The 19,794-nt window shown below is 38.4% G+C and overlaps 1 protein-coding gene across 4 annotated transcripts in view; it reads right to left on the bottom strand.

Annotated features, from left to right (window-relative positions):
- Window positions 1-2,191: 2,191 nt before the first annotated feature.
- The window catches only part of dlgap4b (discs, large (Drosophila) homolog-associated protein 4b), a 90,121-nt gene continuing 72,518 nt past the window's right edge, over window positions 2,192-19,794 (bottom strand). For all 4 annotated transcript variants that reach the window (XM_058404088.1, XM_058404089.1, XM_058404090.1 and 1 more), the window contains 6 exons: window positions 10,762-11,129; window positions 10,351-10,445; window positions 9,389-9,900; window positions 8,607-8,698; window positions 6,455-6,610; window positions 2,192-6,008 (listed from right to left, as the gene is read on the bottom strand). In XM_058404088.1, the coding sequence (XP_058260071.1) occupies window positions 5,790-6,008; window positions 6,455-6,610; window positions 8,607-8,698; window positions 9,389-9,900; window positions 10,351-10,445; window positions 10,762-11,129 (1,442 nt within the window). In that variant the 3' untranslated portion in view covers window positions 2,192-5,789. The remainder of the gene's footprint in view (window positions 6,009-6,454; window positions 6,611-8,606; window positions 8,699-9,388; window positions 9,901-10,350; window positions 10,446-10,761; window positions 11,130-19,794) is intronic.

Here is a 19,794-nt window from a genome sequence, read left to right as displayed (position 1 = left end):
TGCGTTGTTAATTGTAATGTGGCAAAGCTGACCCTTCATTCAGACTGATCCAGTCTATATATTTACAACCTATAAATATAAATAGTTTAATAATATAAAAAAAAGTCTAAAAAGTTTTTCTGCAAAATACGTGTAGTGTTTAGATGAATAGAGAAATGTTTGCTGATAGTAAATTCTTGTAGGTCTATTTTAATTCAAGCGGGGATGTTTCAGAGAGGTATCAAAGGAGATATCTCTCTCTCTCTCTCTCTGTGTGTGTGTGTGTGTGTGAGAGAAAATTTGTTCTTGTCAACTCACCTAGATACAGCATAACACCAAATTTTTTAAAGGATGCCATTACCATAACTTCAGCACAGTATCTGATTTTGATAAACAAGCCTACACAAGCTACACAGATGTATCAGTGATGTACAAACTGATTATTATTTTTGACTGATTATTTAAACGTTCCTGGATCAGCACTGTGGATGTCACTCAGCTCAGCTAATCGTTTCATTTCATTTCTTTGCATACTTCTGACGACTATTTCACAGTAAAACTAATGTTTAATGTAGGCCTCCTTGCAATACCAAGACAGTCCACTAGGGGTCCACTGGCAGGTTGAACCTCACTCTGGCCTGTGGTCTGTTTTTTCTTTCACATGCAGGAATGCGTTGTATGCACAGTGACCAGAATGAAGTGGTAGCTTAACAGAGTTACAGTCCGAGCCTCAGCCCACCCCCAACCCCAACTCCTGCAGAATAAATACTCACCACTCAAAAGTCTTTGCAAAGCTAAACACCTAATGTGATTGCTGTATATTCTGTATGTTTCATATCCCCATGCCTGCAGATGTTCCAGCTGTTGTGTTGTACTTATTGTCTCGTGTTTATTGTACTAGGTCAACTTGCTCAGCATATTATCTTGTACCATGTTGCATATATATAAATAAATTGCTATATAAATTGCAATCTGGCAACATTTAAGAAGATATGATAAAGTTAATTGTCAGATATAGACCTGTACAGTAAGAAGTGTGTGTGTATACATTCATGGAATTTTTTACAGCTTCACAGGGTCAGGGTCACAGAGAACCTGGAGCCGATCCCAGGGGACTCGGGGCACAAGATGGGGGACAAGCTGGACAGGGTGCCAACCCATCAGAGGGCACAAATGCATGCACTCAAACACTCATTCACACACTATGGACAATTTAGAGATGTCAATCAGCCTACAACGCATGTCTTTGGATTTTGGGAGGAAACTGGTGTAACCATAACATATAACATAACATACAGCTCTGGAAAAAAATATGAGACCACTGCAAAATAATCAGTTTCTTATGTTTTTTTCTTACAGGTTCATGTATTGGTGAGATGAACAGGTTTCTTTCATTTTTTGTGAATAACTATTGTTATTTAGAGTGTATATTTAAAGGAAATGACAACGCATCAAAATAACACAAGATCATGCAGTATTTGCAGAGCTTTAGTAACTCAAATAAAACAAAAGGCAAATAATTTGTAAACAAATTGTGTTAATGCTTTGGCTAAATAACATTTAGAAATCAGTATTTGGTGGAATAAGCCCTATTTGCATGCGTTTTGGCTCCATGCTCTCCACCAGTTTTTCACATTGCTGTTGGGGAACTTTATACCACTCTTTTTGCAAAAAAGCAAACAGCTCAGCTTTGCTCGATGGTCCATCCATCTTCCTCTTGATGACATTCCAGAGGTTTTCAATAGGGTTCAAATCTGGAAATTGGGCAGTGGTCTCATTTTTTTTTTTCCAGAGCTGTATATAACATATAGGTAACATATAAAACACTATATGTTCAAATTGAGATCGATCATATCCTTTGCAGTTGTGTGGATTGAGAGGTTTGCACTGAAGCATAGAGCAAAAAGAAGAAGCAAATACACATCTTTTGGTTAACTTAAGTCAATTTTATTGTATTTCTTACTAAAACAAAAGACCCTGACATACACAGCCTAAAATTGATATAGCATTAGATATATCTAACAAATCCTAGTCAGTAAAATATGTGCTTGTCTCATAAAATATCAATTATTAGAATAATTATCTCTTTTTTTTTTTTTTTTGCTACAGACGCTTGCATTGAACAAGTTCTCCTTGACCCTTTATATAGCCCCTGTAGAATAACCAAATGGATTGAAAAGTGAAACTTAGCCAGAGTAAGACAAGGTATTGAGAGCAAGCCTAGTTCTTTTCCTCCTTTTTTTTTTTTTTTTTTTTTTTTGCAGGTTAGGCTTTTAAAAACCAGGTAGAAGTGTACACTTATGGCCGAGTGCAGGTTGCAGGTCAGTACAGGGTCACCATTTGGGTTCTCCTTAACCCAGCTTGGCTGTAGCCTACGAAAATTGTGCTGCACGTCAGTTACTTAAGAGGTATATTAAAAACTTTAGAACCTATGCAGCGTGTGCAGGGCAGAAACCGGAGGTCCCTCTAGAGTGTCTCTCATTTGAAAGTTGTTTCAAGATATTGTCCCGCAATTCCACATGTGGGGTTTTTCTGCTGTCCAACTGCCGTTTCCCAGTTTTTAAACACACCCAGCATCACTGAAGACATGGAGTGTATTGGGCCACTGTAATCCTACGAGAAGCCCGCATACATGATCAGGAAAACAGACTTGCAAAGGAAAATACAGTCAGACTGGAGTACATGAAAACAAGGAACAGATGCAAGATCTAAGAACATTTCTACTTCATGTGAGAAAGGACAGAGAAAAGAATTTTTCAAAGCTGGAAACTTAAATACATTCAATGAACAAAGACAAATTCAATAAGCACAAAAATGTTATTAGAACAGACTGAAATGTAGTGAACATGAGGAAAACATGGATCTGCAAGATAAAGAGGGAAATCGGAGACCTTCAAGGAAACTGTTTATGTTTACTCCTGTCTCTTTATGTTTACATTGTCTTCCTCCTCCTAGCTGCAGTGTGACAGACTCTAATGTATTTAAAAGCCTTATAGATGTGATTCATGTTGCTTCATTTTTTTTAATCAAGAATCTTATAGTTGTCCAATATCTAATTTCTGGGTATGCGTTTTTTATAAACGTTTAACTCCGCCCCAGCTGTGTGAAATTTTCTGAATTCATGTAACAAGCTCAGACACACCTACTGTGCTTAAACCAGTGCTGATGATTCTATATACTGGCCATGACTCATGTTTACACTGAATGCCCCTTATTATAACCTTTTCTGGACTAGAATTCATTTTGAGAATTACAACCTAACAACCAGCTGTCTTTTCCATTGTGTAATAAGAAGACAGCAGAAAAGCAACGATGATTCATACAAATGACTCGTTTCCAACACGATTTGTTCTAACCTGCAGAGAGCACGACTCTATTTAGCTGATTTCAGACACAGAATAAGCATACTTCACTGACCAACTTGAAACCCCAATTCACCTGATTTAGAAGTGGGGCTGTTGAAGAAGTAGTTCTGCAGGGATTTGTCTGACATGTCTTTAAACCCTGTGGAGGGATAAGCTGTAGGCCATCAGCACACAAAGCCACAGGCGTTAACGACTCACCCCCGAGCCAAATGGAGAGAAGCGGCGGAGAGAGGGAGAGAGGAGATCCCATTCACACCATTACTGCAAAAAGCAAAGGGAGCCATCACTGGCTTGGCTAACACACAACACTGCAGACAAAGGGAGCCAATCACTCAACCATTTCACCGTACAGAGTGTTTGTGTGTGTGGGTCTGTTTAAAGAAAGCAGGTGGGTCAATGGATGGGCCTTTTCTAGTTAAAATGCACATATGTCATGCACATATGTCCCTTTTTAAATGGAGGGTGTCAAAGAAAAGAATTCTTCTTGCATTGCTTAGGATTCATATCTAGTTCGAGCATGTGTGGATGTAAATTTCATTTGCTTTTAGTCCTTTAAATTCATGACAAAAAAATAAAGCATGTCCCACCGTGTGTTAAAGCCTGAAGCTATTTTGTTACAAAAGTGTTATCAGCTTCCTGTTGCCCATGACCCAAATGAACTCGCATTACTCCTTAGGAATGTCAGTGTGCTTTAAGCACAACAGTGCTAGACTAATAACTAAAGAGTCACAATTAACTGCCTGTAAAACAACATGGATAAATTACCCAGTACTGAAGAAACTGAATGCAGCTCGCAAGTAGAGTTTTGTTATAACACTAGTCTGGTACAAATGAGATAAGTTCAATGAAAAGCACCTCTTTGAAATCCTGTCCTCATTAGATAGACCAGTAAAAAGTCTGAAATGACACCTAACAAATCCATATAAAATAACAGAATTTAATGATTCTTCTTTAAACAGACAGGTAACTTCAATGAGGATAAATAACAAGATAAAGTAAATGAAGGAGAATTTAAAAAAACAAAACAAAAAAACAAACCAAAACAGATTGTGAGATGCAGAATAAATGCCTTCACTTTCTCAGGACAGCTCACAGGACATAGGACCCAAATAACCACAGAGAGGTGCTGTCACTGCATAGTCTACCTGAACTGTAATGTTATACAGCTCCAGAATGACTAAATATGTTGAAATAAAATGACGGTCAGCATTTTAGATTGATTTCATTAATCACGCATGTCAGATATCTTCATATAATAAAAAAAATACTAAATTTGGCAATGGGTTATTGATGTGTGATGACGAGGCCCTACCTGTGAGCTATAATGAGAGCACTACATTCCTGAAAGAACTGAGCTACCTTCAGTATGACAAAGTGACCAAAGTGACATTTCTAACTGCAAAGCAAGAGACTTGTAGGTTTAAAACATGTAAACATGCCGTCTCTCATTACTTTCTGTAGCAAAATGCAAATTGGGGGGTGGGGGGTTATTAAAGGGACAATAAGTGGTATTTTACCTGCTGTGGTTCAGTCACACATCATTGGATCACTGTGAGTTACATGATCACGATTTTACAAGATTTTACACTAGGCAATACTTTCTTCCAAATCCACCTCCTACATTTAATACTAATTAGTGATTTTTATTTTGCTTATACATTTTAATTACATATTTTTAAAGAGAGAGAATCGAACTTATTGCTCCTTTAAAACGGAGTGCAGTGTGCATTAACATTATTCAAGCACCCGATAAAATGGTATGAAAGTTTACTATGAAGGGAAAGTCAAAGCAGGAGTGAAAACCAGCTGGGTGAAATAACAAAGTGGCCTACACCGCTCTTTTCCACTCTAACAGGCTTTTGTTTATCTGTTACTGTTTATCGCAAAGAAACAATTTCTACAGCTTGCACTAGAGGCTGAAATCAATCGACCAAATTAGTAAACAGGAAGACGAGTATTTCAGAGAGGGCACACGTAAGAAGGCATCCTCCTAGCAAGTACATGTATGGAAACTTCAGAGGAGGATTTTCTACTGGATGGGGTGATGAAAGGCAAAAAAAATCCAAGTGTGGCTACCTTAGTCCACATAGATTAAATCTCTTATCCAAGATAATAGAACATTTAAAACAGTCTGATATAGACTTTAGGTGATATAATTATCAGTAATAATAATAATAATAATAATAATAATAATAATAATGTCTTTGTGAGGTTTTCCTTGGCAGTCTCTGAAAAGAGAAGCTCTTTGTGTGGCCTGTCCACATTTCCCATATTTACCTTTCTCGATTTTAGGCTGCCACCAAAATAAAGAGCAATTTGCATTTGATATTAGAGCAGATCGGTGAAGCACTCGAATGTCTTCTCACTCGTCTTCTCTTTCCCCTTCATTCTTCCCCTCCCCACATGGGTGAGCTGTGGGCCTGTTTCTTCATTTTTCTATCTCTCTCAGAGGCGTGTCTGGGCTTCAGGGACGTAGATCTCGATGTTGTCTGAGCTCTCAGTGGCCGAGTTCTGTTTGACCGACTGTGCTCTCTTGGCTGCCATCAGTCTCTTGCGGGCTTCCTGCCTCTGTTTATCCGCCGTCTCGCTGCTTTTCTCCCGGCTCAGTACTGCCTTGCTTTTCCCAGGCTTCTTTGGCACAGGTGGAGCCTGCTTCTGATTTTTCTAGAGATGAAAAGTTCGCAATAATTGGGTTTACATACACATTAATATGATGATCATTATTATTTCAAGTGATTGTTCAATTTCAGATAAGTTTTTAGCCCAAATAACTGGGTTAATCTACACACATATACTGTTTATCTCATTTAATGTACTTCTATTGCACTATTATTTAATGTAATTCAGTTGCAAACAGCTTGTAACAAAAATAAAATAAATGATTGAAGTAACGCAAACTAATTATTACTAGCCAGTACATTTGAGTCATTATGCTTATATAAGACATTTCAAGAAATGAAGTCCATGACATGCTTATCACTGCTAGTTCATGGATTGGATGATAAAATAGTTTGACTATTTACAGGCTACTTTTAAGCAGTGATGCCAGGCCCTCATTATGTAGTATTTAAAATCAGCATAGCTACTTGACTTCTCTCGATAACCTGTACCTGTTTGTCTGGAGAATCTCGGTCCAGTTTCCAGTCATTGGCTTTGAGTTGGTAGAGCTCATCAAACTTGAGACTAATATCTTCTATTGACAGCTGCAGAAGGTCCCAGAATCCTGCCAAGTCCTGAGCTGTAGGCCTCGGGTTAGCGTTCACATTCTACAGGAGACAAAGAAAAGAATACAAAAAAATGTTTCATCTTAATTAGAATTACATTTAAATCATGTGGGGCAAAATGGGATACATTCACTCTGGTTTTCTTCCACCTCATAAAAACACACCTGCTGGTGAACAGGCTATTCTAAATTGCTCTAAATCCTATATGAATGTGCTAATGGGTGTAATGCACAAAGCTGGACTGATGCCTCAGTCCCACTTTGCTCTCAGTGTTCCTAGTGACCCTGACCAGGATAAAGAGCTTACTGTAGAAAGATGAATGAAAGTTAAATGGCATGTTTTGAAATTTGTCAGATGTCTTGATTTCTTTGTACACAAGAGGGCAGTGTAACTCTAGGTACGAATGAGCATACAGTCCAGCTGGGCAAATCACCATCCACTTACAGGCATGTCTTTAGGAGGTGGGTGTAAACAGGAGAACTTGGAAGAAACCTATAAAAATTCCAGTGTGTTATGCCGTCTATCCCAGTGCATCACACATCATTGTGTCTGTACTGTAGAATTCTACAGTCTGATTGGTCATTTATTGCAGTTCAGTGGTTAAGATGTTGGACCATTGATCAGAACACTGTGCACTTTACGTGGCTAAGACAAACTTCTGTCCTAGCTCTGTGGTGTTGTTTTGTGTTGAACTTTGTTGTTGTATGTTTATGTAGCATCAGGTCCTGGAGAAACGTTGTTTCATTTCACTATGTACTGCGTCAGCTATATGTGGTTGAAATGACAATAAAGCTTCTTGAATCTTGAATCTTGGAGAAGTCAGAAGCTCAGTTGTGTAAATGAGATAAATGTAAATTGCCCTGGATAAGGGTAACTGCCAAATGCGATAAATGTAATGCTGACCTAAGTATGTACCTAAGTTTCCAGCATAGAAGTAACATGGCACATTGCATTTTTTGTGTTTATTAATATTGGGGTAGAGAAAAAAGTAAGGCTGCTTAGCAAAAAGTCCTCTACATGTCCTTAAAAAGAAGCACATCAAAGAATGTGTGTCCTACATCTTTCCTCTTTGAAAGTATCAGCTGGATGCCTGCTTAATCCAAATGAATATTTTTAAATCTTCCAAATTGGCTAATGTCACACATGCACATAGTGGATAAAAGACAAATGACAGTAAAAGACAAGATAAGAATCAAGTAGGGATGCACTATGGGCAGAAACAATAATAAAATACAAATCATTAAGAAACATGATTAAAAAAAAATCAATAAAAAATGCAAATAAAACAAAATAAATGGCAAAAAAAATATTTAAAAAAATATTATGAAAATGTCTTTATCAGCTTTTTAAAATTATATCCAGTCGTTGCATGTCTGATCTGAAACGCTAGTAGGTTTACATTACATTTTTTGTGTTAAATGCACTAGAGGCTGAAGTTTTCACAGATTAATATGTATTGGTATGTATGAAAATATAGGCACTTTAACCTTATGCTTCAATCTCAAATTGATAACAAATTATTACTTCAACAGCATGTCTATAAATGTTTGAACTTTGGCCATATACACCATCCTAATAAGCTTATTGAGTTAATAAAATTTTTTTATTTTTTATTTAATTTTTTAAACTTAAGTAATTAATAAACTTAAATAATTAAAAAAAATAATAATAATAAAAAAATGTGCTATATATCCTCTCAAAAGAATTTTAGACTCATGGTATCCTTAGTCTGTGACCTAGCGAACCAGTATTGATGAATTCATTGATAGAGATTTAAAAGCACTTTGCTCTGAATAAGAGAATCTGCTAAGTGCTGTAAATGTAATGTGCTGCGATGTTTGAAAACTGATTAAAAAAATAGATATTTAATGGCAGTGGGTGTCAATCTTCAGATGTATAGATAACAATAACAAAACAGTACAGCACATATCATGATAATTCTTTTTCAGGTTATTTGTGCATGTGAGGTGTGTGTGTGTGTGTAAGGGTAAGGGACAGAAAGAGAGAGAGAGCAAGAGAAAGAATGAGAAAAACTCACCAAATTTTGTTCACATAACCCTCTGAATTGCTGAAACTTTTGCGACATAAGAAGCTGAGCACTGCCCACTGCACTGCGCACTTTACCCAGCACTGCAAACACAGATAGCGAGAAAAACATACTGATCAACAACAAATTCCCATTGTACACCACATACCTTCTAAAAAACTTGCCATAAACGCATACATCACAAACTTTTCTGTTCAGTCTAGAACCAGAGAAAATGTGTAACTCTGCCCCATCCGGATTTAGACTCTTCTGTAATAACAGAAGCTGTATAACTGTGTTAAATGAAAAAGTTAGTGCTAATTGTATAAAAAAAATTCTGAAAAGTCTTATCTTCACATTTACTACCCAATGCAGATTTACCAGTAACTGAAAAGAAATTCTCATGAAAACTCAAACAAGGCTTGGGACTCAACTTTGGTACTTTGCAGACCTTCAGCATGGAAAAAGTCAGTGAAATGTAGTGTACGTTAATACCTCAAATGATAAAACAGCTAAAAATAAATAAATAAATGAACCATGGAACATTGGACACTTTTTGCCTTTAGTGGTTGCAACCTGATCCATGTGGAAAACCACCAGATGGTGCTGTGGTTTATATATATGCCACACCATATAAATAAGTTGTCATTTTTGTTTGGTGCAAAATGTGAGACATTTCAAGTACGCTGTTATATATATTATCTGTTATATATAATATAAGTTTTTTTTTTTGGGTCACAGCTTTGCAGTCAGTAACTGTGCACACAAACACATGCACATCATTTCTCTCTTACCCTCCTCAGAGAGCTGGTGCTCTTTGGTCTCCTCTTCCATCTGTTTGCACCATCCTTCCATCCGTGCGGTCTCCGCCTGCAGCAGCTTCAGGAACCAATGGCCATCTCTCCGGCATGCCGACATGCCACCTGAAGACGTGTGCGTGGGGCCTCCGTTCCCAGTCCCGTTGCCACTCTCCAACCAGGGGTCAGGTGGAGGCAGGGAGGAGGGGTCGAGGGCGGGGTCTAAACTCTCTGAAAACGAGGAAGAGCTACTTCTTGTTGTCGAGCGATTAGTCAGGAGCTGGCGGGAAGGACCGCTGGTTGTCACAACATCATCGTCGTGGCTACCATTGTCAAGAGAGATTTGAGCGTGGAAGTCCACGGATTGGCTAGCGCTGTTGACCATGACTTTCTTCTCAGCGGGTCTGGAAGTGTTGTTGGATGTAACACTGGTGACAGAATTAAGAGAGAGATCTTGTGTGTCTGAGTCAGTTTCCTGCTTTGATGCCATACTACTGGAGCGGCTGAGTCTGGGAGTAGAAGAGAACAAAAAATAGACATTAGTAAATTTAACTAATAGTTATAGAAATACTTATGCATAATAATAATTCTTGTCATTTCTAGACCAAAACTCCAGAAGGCTGTTTTATCTGAAATGTTGCCTATGCACAGAACAACAAACACAGCTCTGAAACTCAGACTAAAAAGCGCTGGATTTAAGGACCTACAGCGGTCCATCTGGCAGGAAGTAAGAAGAATTTAATAGGCAGGCATAGATAGTTATCTTTATATGTAATGTTAAACAGCAAGGCTTGTCTGTTGAGCAAAAATATTTTTTATTAATGGGCTAATACTGGTTAAATATTATCTCAGACAAATAGATACCCTTTTCTTCCTCTTGAAAGATATTAATAAAATATAATGTTACTGTATTGCAGGAAGTGGAAAGAAGAGAAAACAGCGAGACAGGAAGTACTCACGTCCAGCCGTCCTCCACCTGCACTCCAATCGACTGGAATCTGGCCAATGGCGGTGGCGTCTCGACTCGGTTCTGAATTTCCTGGATGCTGTCCACCTATTATTTCATCAAAGAGTGTAGGATTTAGCAAGATTCATTTGTTCCAAATGTCGCTCAGTCAGACAAAAAAGGAAAACAACATGTGGAAAGTTTTTCGTAAATATAAACAGTTGAGTGTTTTACTACATCAACACAAAATAACTTATGAGGTAATCAAGATAAAAAGTAAATCAAAACAAACAAACAAACAAACATGCAATAAATATATAAATAAAACCCACAGATATCAGTCACATTAGCCAAAATATTAGCCTGTCATTAAGTCTTCCAACTCTACTGTGTTTTAAAAGTCTTGCCTGAAACCTTCACCCACCTGTATTCCAATAGAGGAAAGTTTGCGACGGGGTACAGGCTCCGTCCTGGGCTCGTCTGTTACTGCTCCTGCCTTCACCTGCTCATTCTGCAGCTCGCGCGAAGAATCGGGTGAAAGTACCACAGCTGCCGGAACCTGTGGCTCGCGAGGTCTGAGCACAGGCACGTGATTCCGTGACCCTTTCGTCAGGCTGCTGTCCGACGAGCTGCCGTTGGTGTGGCTCTTGCGTTCGTGGTTGTCCAGGTAACCGTCCTGCGCCGATTCGGTGCTGCTCTGCACAGTCACTGAAATGAAGGGCTTGGAGTTGGAATTGCGGGGAGGGACAGGGGGTGGGGCTATCTTCTTACACGTTGTTATACATGTTGAGACTGCACAGAAGAGCGTGAAATGAAACGTTAGAATTACACACATAATTAAACAAAACACCTAGCTAATGTGCAACATTACTTTTGCAAGTGTGTACTTTAATCTTGAAGATGTTTACTGAGTAGCACTGCCATTTGAAGTGTCATTCTACAGCATGCAAGATATGCAATTAGCTATAATGTGATTTCTAGAGAGCCTGAAACACTGAATACTCCTAGAATCTCTCTCTCTCTCTCTCTCTCTCTGTCTGTGTATGTATATGTGTGTTTGTGTGTGAGAGAGAAAAAGAGAGAGGTCATGGAATTTCTGTAATAAAGGATTCATTCAGCCCACGCCCCAAAGCATTTGTGATAGAAATGTATGCGGATAAAAACCCAGGAAATGAAGCTGATGCAGGAAGTCATGACTGACTCTGATTTTCCACTAATTACACCAGCATGCTCTCTTTCTCTTTTCTCTTATACTATTCTTTTCTTCTCAGATCTCATTTTCTTGACTCATCAGTTATACTGTCGATCCTTATGTCAATAAAACGGATGTATAGATGCACATAGAGAAATGTGCTGCTTGTTTGAGAAGGAAGGCTGAAATCACTGTGTTTAGCAATTAAAATTAAACAAGCAAAGCTCATGCAACCTGTGATGACGCTCTGCTTTACTTGTGATTAAATATCGTGCTCTGTATCATCGAATAAATGTGTATGGATATCAACACATCAGCACACAAGGTTATCTCAACATGCTGAGTAAGATTATGAGCATACTGATTTCACAGATAATGTTTTGTCCTTCACTTGAAACCATTTCCATACCTCGCTCCATGTGTATAGGTTACTAAAGTTTACTGTACGCTACACTGTGACGCAAATATGCTGCCCTACTCCCCTTTGTCCAACAACATGCTTGTTATTCCAGCCCTGTCTCCCAGTAGGTGGGTGAGTGCACACGTGTATGTGTGTTTGGGTGGAATGGGGGGGATTTATGAGAGTGTGTAAAGTGGTGTCTGCAGTCATGTGTATAAGTGTTCAAGGCTGTGTGTGTGTGTGTGTGTGTGTCTCAGCATGAGGAAACAGAAGCATATTTTGGGGAATATGGGTGGTGCCAGTAGACAGCCTGCTAGCAATTGGTGAAATGATGGCAGAGCAATTCACGAGAAATCTTCCCACGTGTGTGCTTTTGTTCATACAACTTTATGTTTAGTTCTCCGCATACCATACATAATGAGTGAGTGCTGCGATTGTTTTCAGCCCTCTAGTAAAAGTAGATGTTTGCTTGCCTAAACACATGTAGCTTGTGTGCAAATCTCATCCTCAGTGCACATCAGAAAACAATGTCCTACTTAAATCCTAGCTATGTATCAAATATAAATCCTGACAGGAAGCATGAGGCATGCAGACAGACAGCGGGCTGGTACAAAGCCATGAAAGAACTCCTGTTCCTGTTTTGTCCAATAGCAGGTATTCAAAGTCCTGTGCAAACACGTGAGAGAGATTAAGGTAAACGGGCAACACAAAAGAACTGCTGTTGAATGTGATCTGTGCTAAGTGATGCTGTTCTGTGGGTGTGTGTGTGTGTATGTATTTCAAGTCTTTCCGCTTCAAGAAACTATAGCCACAACCAGAGACATGAACTTCAATAGACTTGAGTAACTTCATTACTCAATCAAAGCATCTAGACAAGAATGTGTCAAGTCTGATTTGAATTTTCTTGAGCAACATGTAAATAAGCACACTGGCTTAAACATTTATGATAGCTTAACACCAGCTGTAACATGAGCGACAAGTTTATATTAAAGCGCTTATTCTAATTATATGATACTGTTTCTATTCGGCTTATACACAGGGTGGCTGCTCCACATATTAAACCTACTAAACCTAATAACCAACAAATTTAGAAAACATGTTATTTACCAAAGTAAATTGTGTATAATCACTCATATGTTGAAGTTTTCTGCATAGAGATGTTTATTTAACATTTATGGAAGGAGTCTCGAATGTCAGTGCTTTGTAAAGCTCAGTAGGTCTTCATGGGAGAATGGTGGAGTGTGTACTTTCTGGTTTCTCTGTAACATGACAAGCTGTGTTATTTTTTTTTGTTTTATTAATTTTAAGAAACAGAATACGGTGAAGCCGGTTATGGGATAACTCTTTACAGCTGTGATTACAGGAACTTGTACGTTTTTTTTACTAGTGTTTATTAGGAACACTTTTACACCTGCTTATTCATGAAAATATCCAACCACACAATCACGTGACAGCAGCACAAGGAACAAACTCATGCAGATACAGGTCAAGAACCTCAAATCAAAGAAAAGATTGGGGGAAAATGTGACGTGGTGATTACGATCGTGACATGGTTGTTGGTGTCAGATGGGCATGTTTGAGAATTTAAAAAACTGTTAATCTCCTGGGATTTTTCACACACAACAGTCTACACAGAATAGGAGTAGATTTGAGAGGTGTGAGGAGAATGGTCAGACTGGCCTGAGCTGATAGGATATAGCTAATAGGCTATAATTACTCAAATAAGCAAAAACGTTTTAACTGTGGTGAGCAGAAACGCATCTCATGACACACAACACATCAGACCTTGAGATCAATACAACATCAGGCTCCAATCCTTTCAGCCAAGATAAAGAATGTGAGACGAGACTGAGAACAGACTCACCAAAACTGGACAGGTGACATGTTCTTCATCAACGGCCATCAACCTTAGCACACTGTTATCTGACCAAACCAAGTTTACTAAAGAAATGGATTGCTAGTTTATCATGCCCAGCTTCCCAGAAACACATTAGATTTTAACATGTGTTTATAATGATCTGGGCTTGATCGGAAGCTTCTAGACACATTTGACTCATTTCCATTAATCGGCTACATAGATATTCTGCACTTCAGTCTTTTTATACAAATATTTTTTGTATTCAGTTGCTGCATCAGATATACTGTGTATGAATGGGGAATTCCAGTCTAGACAAAGAAACATGGTGTACAACTGAGTCAACCCTGCTGGCTATTACGCCCCTGACTGGAGATTGCTTACAGCATCATGACTCACGTCATATGAGCACTGATACCTCCACAGTTGCTGAGTGATTAAGCTTCAGACCAGTCTTCAGTGACTTTGTAATAGCTTGGTAATGGATTGTGTAAGACGATACGACGACTTTAAGTCTTGAAGGCTGACTCAGAACTTCCCTTTAACTGAATTTCACCAATGAGGACACACCTGAACTGGACATAAAAAACCTGAAAGCACTTCCAGGTTCATAAACCATAATACTAAACATAACCTATAATTATCTTGTTTCTGATGTCAGACCAGTTTGTGTTTTCTAGAATGAGTTCTGTTAATATGGATAAAGACGGCTGACGGACATGAACACTTAAACTTGTGTGCTGCTGAACGCTTGACTCTGATTGGCCGAGAAGGTGGTGATTAATATTTTTTCTATTCTTATTCTTAAATAAGGCAGTGATGTTTAATTGTCTATAACAGCACATCTCTGACATTAGTTTCAGCTGTAACATAAATGACAGCTTTATATTAAAGTGCCGATAGCTCAAGTGGTTAAGGCTCTGTGTTGTTGATCGGGGTTCAAGCCCAAGCACCACCATGCTGCAACCGCTGGGCCCTTGATACTGTTTTTATACGGCTTATACACAGGGACTTGTATGGTGGCTGCTCCACACACCAAACCTCCTAAACCTAATAACCAACAAAAAACATGTTATTTACCAAAGTAAATTGTGTGTAATCATTGATGCGTTGAAGTTTTCTGCATGGAGATGTTTATTTAACATTTATGGAGTGTCAGTTTGTAAAGATCAGTAGGTTTACCACCACATGAGAGTCTTCATGGGAAAACAGTGGAGTGTGTGCTTTCCAGTTTCTCTGCAACATCAGGACAATCTGTGTTTTTATTGTCTTATTCATTTTAAGAAACAGAATACAGTGAAGCTGGTTATGGAATAACTCTTTACAGCTGCTACTTGGCTTTCATGGGTGTCTACACATTAGATGGAACCAAATTAAAGCTATGATGTGAATAAATATTGTAATAGTTGCCAAATGGCTCAGGTACAAGAGGGGGTGCTGTTGTTAGACAGAAGCATGTCTAGTCATGTTTTATCTACTCATCCGTGATGGAGGAATATATTTTCCCCTGGAGGTTTAGGGAGTTTTGCTGCGCTTCAGAAGCAGACAGCTACCTTCCCTCGTCGTATGCAGAGTCAGCATGTTCTGTGTTAAGTGCATATGTGATGAGTCCTAACGCTTAAACATAAAGCTATGATTTAACTGGAAAATGATAAAATACTTGAGGCAGTGCCTTAAACACAAACAGTACTTACTTAAATGAAATCAACCAAAAAATCCCATCCAGAGCACTGCAGGTGTTCAGCAAACATTAAAAATATTACAAATTTTTATTTTTAAATGCAGCGCAATTAAATGTTAATAGCACTACCAAAGTTTACCATGATGAAAGAAAGAGTATCTGAATCTCAGCTTACATTGAAGCAACAACTGATACTGCGCCGTGACAGGTTCAGGTCGTTTCATACAGCAGTTATGCTGACAGTGATGACACGAGACATTTAAATGAATTCCTCAAACGCGTACACAGACATTCTTATTAGCATTAGCGTGTGACAAGCTGGTTCCTGTCCAGAATTCTTACAGCTATCTTGTGAAATGTTGAGTAGACTTGCGTGCTTGGGTGTGACTCGAGAGAGAGAGAGTGTTCATCATCAGGTCAACTCTGGGATATGACGCATAACCACGGAAAGAGAACTCCGTGAGAAAAAAAAAAGAGAGAGGTAGTAATCCTTATTTAATAGGACGGTTTACAAAACAGTTCAGGGCATCCTTTAGAGTATAAACATTTGATGCATTTCTAGAGATTGTTTTCAGACCACAAAGAGTGAACAAATAATGAGCCTATTAAATAACTATACCACATACATGACTGATTTCCACTGAATTCCCCTTTTTTTTTTTTTAGGTCAGACTGATTCACTAAAGCAGAATAAAGCGTGTGTAATAAAAAGCATTAGACTTCCTGAATGTTTTTGGTTCTTCATATACAATATGCTTTGCTCCATATATTGACCTTATTATAGGGTACAAAGCAGTTTTACCAGATCTGGGATAAAAACAGCAAAGAAAACCCCAAACAATACATAAAAAAAATGTTTTCAGCAGATGGGTTACAAATTTCACTTCTGTCCCCAATTTGTAGGTATCTGCAGTGGCCCGAAAACTTCTAAACTAATTATTGTTTAAGATTACATAAACAACAAATATAATCTACTGCAGCCCAGTGTCCATGATACAGCTGAAAGCCTCCATCTTCTACTCTATAAGATCCCTGTGCTTGAAGAATGCTGGACTCCAGCTAACTACAGTTCATCTACAAAGCCACAAATTACTGACCTATCAGTTTACAGACTCAAAGCTGGAACAGTTCAGAAAACATATGCTGTGGCATCCAGCCCTCTCCGCATACAGAATGCTAAAACCTCTTTTTTTTTTCTTCTTTTTTTTTTTTTACAGATTTGGGTTGAGAAAAACGTTGAACATGGGGAAAAAACCCCAGGAATAACAGCATGGTTAGCAGTGCTTTCAGTACCAGTAAATTACTACAGATGAACTGTATGACGTTTGATGATTCGAGTCTGATTAATGTCTTGTGTACGCAGAAGCAGACTTCTCAGCCATCATACTAATGTATTAGACGAACTTTATTTTACAGCCACTAAACGACCATGTACACGTGCATAACTAACTCACACACACTTTCTCACTCGCTCAAACACCCCTAATATATGTTGACAGCTTTGCTGATAGTAGCCGTAGTGATGAGGCAGCACGAAGGAATTTGGCAGTCATGCTGTTAATATGCAGCGCTGTGTTTTTAGAACAAATTCAGAACTTAACACCGTATCCCCACCTCTCTCTTTCTCTCTTACACACATACACAGACACATTTTCATTCTATAATCGTCTTGTGTTGACTCGCTCGCTTGACATTTCTTCATATTCAGAGAGGGCTTTAATCTTGGTTGGGGTCGTAGTAAACACCCATCTTGATAACACTAGGTTCAAGGTGAGAGAATTCACCAGGAACACCAGTCTATCATAGGGACTTTGCTACTGTTCCTAAAAACTGTTATGCATCTAACTCTAATCTTAACCTCAGTATCAAATTCTTTGCACTATAAAATTTTAATGTGTTTTTTTTCCTCATGGAGAGCTGCCACCTCAAGGTTAAACTTCATGAAATATAATATTTGGTCCCCAGATGGAGATAAAACATTCGACAGACACAGAGAGAGAGATATATACACAACATGCTAAACTTAGCTAAGCTTTCCCAGGTCACAAATTGATTGTGATTAATCTTCTGAAGAAGCCAAAAATTGATCGAAAGATAAAAATAGGATGACTTGTGCAGCTCTAACACCACCACAGCAAATATTAAAGTGGTTTCTTGCAGAGAGATACGGTCAGATCAGTATAAACCCAGCTGATTCTATGATCTTCCTTCATCCATATTTGGCTGAGGGTGAAGTCTTCTCATTCTTTCCTGTAATCTCATAGCTGGAACACGTAACTATGGATCAGGCTTGAGCTGCTGAACTGCACAGCATACAGTAGATTTCCTGAATCAGAGCTTCCACCCCCTCAGACACAAAATAGGCAAGTAGAAGAAGACAGGAACTGCTGTGTGGTGTGTGTGGTGACTTGGTTGCACATTTAGACGCGAGCGTAGACACGTGTATGCAGCTATTCAGGATCTCTAGGAGGCTGTGTGTCATCGCTAAACTAATGGGTGTCAACATGCTGTAATTTGTGACTGTCTGAAAGGAAAGAGTTCTTGAAGTAGAGAGAAACAGAGGGTTGAGATGGTTTACTGTCTGCATACCGACATGATGCTCCAAGCCCTGCTCAATGTCACGTCCTCTAAATAACTCTCCACAAGACCTCAGCAACAGACTAAATCTGGCATCTTTAATAGACTTGACGGAAGCCAGCGTATGTCAAAACGTCTTAGGTGCCTAGGTGACCAAATATAGAACGGAAGTGGGGTTATGCATAAATTAGGTCTCCAGGAAAGAAGGAAACACAGGAAACCACATTAACACCCACTAATCAAACCTAACCTCTCCAAAGCCGACTAATAACATCTCACATGTTTATTGACGTAAGGGAGGATTGAGAGACAAGTGTTATTTACTACACGAAGAGCTACACTAAAGAGCAGTTGCAGTGCACTGCATATTCATGAATTCAATGTGCAGCATCCTCGCATGTAAGACTGAAATGTAAGGCTAAATAATGCATGCCTCCTGGAGTACCTTCAGCATACAGCAATTTTACAACTCAAGCAGCAAACAGAAACCAGGCTTAGATGCAACCAATTACTGCTTTCTTTGGAGACAGCTGAACTTTTGAATGAAAAAGTCCTCCAATTTGTGATATAAGAAGCGATTTCGACTGCTCTCGTTGCCAGATCTTTTATTATGCGCCATGCAATTAAGCAGATGGAGACCTAATCATTATCATCAGCCAGGCTAAACATGGCTTTGGCTCTGTGATGCCAAGAACAGATTGAACCACATATTATCTACACGGAAGTACCATTAAAATTAAGGGTGTACATAGATAGTAGCCCTAAAAGAGTCTCAGTAAGGTTTTCAAATCTGTTTCCACTACTGAATTTACTACTGTATTTAATGATCATAGCTCCAGGGTTGATGGTTCAATTCTGAGCCCGGCTTAGTGTCTGCATGCAGTTTCGGGTTTCCATGTGGTACCTTTGAGTTCTCTGGTTTCCTTCCTCGGCCCCATAAAATGCAGTTAGGTGAACTAACTATGCTTTATTGTCTCTAGATGTGAATTGTTTTTTTTAGACAATTCTATTGATTTTAACATACTGAGCTATTTTTATTTCAAAGCTTAATCAATTTTTAGACCGAATCTTACCATTTTAAGGGTCTCAACTAATTTATTTATTTATTTATTTAAAAAAAAAAAAAAAAACATTATTTAATACTGGAATTAACATTTTAAAATGGTTTAATCTTATTTTATTTTAATGATATTGCACATGCATAGTGTAGGTACACTTGATGTACAGTACTGTGTAAAAGTGTATTTAGTACAAAATTTGTTATAGGTCTTTATTTTATTTATTTTTGAGTCAGTACAAAAACATTACAAAAATGAAATGTTACAGAAAAATGTTTGTATGTCAGTAAAGTGTCACAGGCCACCTATCAGACCAAAAGAAAGCAATGAAGGCTGCTGAGATTTTCCATTCAGCAAAAATAAAACAAAAAAGACCTGTGACTCCAAGATGTTCATTAATTACACAAAGTATTCCCAAGCTGACTGATATTTTATTGGGTTGCCAAGTAATGTTTATTGCTTTGATTAAATAGTATTTAACTTCTTATGTAGAAATGGATTACTTTTTGCAGCTCTTTACAGCATTCCTCTGCATGTGCCTAAGATTTTTCGCACAAGTACTCGATACACAGAAGATATCTCTCAGTGAAACAGATTGCATTCATTCGCTTATAGCTGGGGATGGTGGAAAAACAGGGAGGTGAAACTTAAACCTGATTACAATTCGTGTTCATGGTGACAATCAACAACCAGC

The sequence above is a fragment of the Hemibagrus wyckioides genome, linkage group LG11, assembly GCF_019097595.1.
Source record: "Hemibagrus wyckioides isolate EC202008001 linkage group LG11, SWU_Hwy_1.0, whole genome shotgun sequence".
Classification (NCBI taxonomy): Eukaryota; Metazoa; Chordata; class Actinopteri; order Siluriformes; family Bagridae; genus Hemibagrus; species Hemibagrus wyckioides.
Note: the sequence above shows the minus strand (reverse complement) of the source record. Positions and strands in the feature narration are given on the sequence as shown.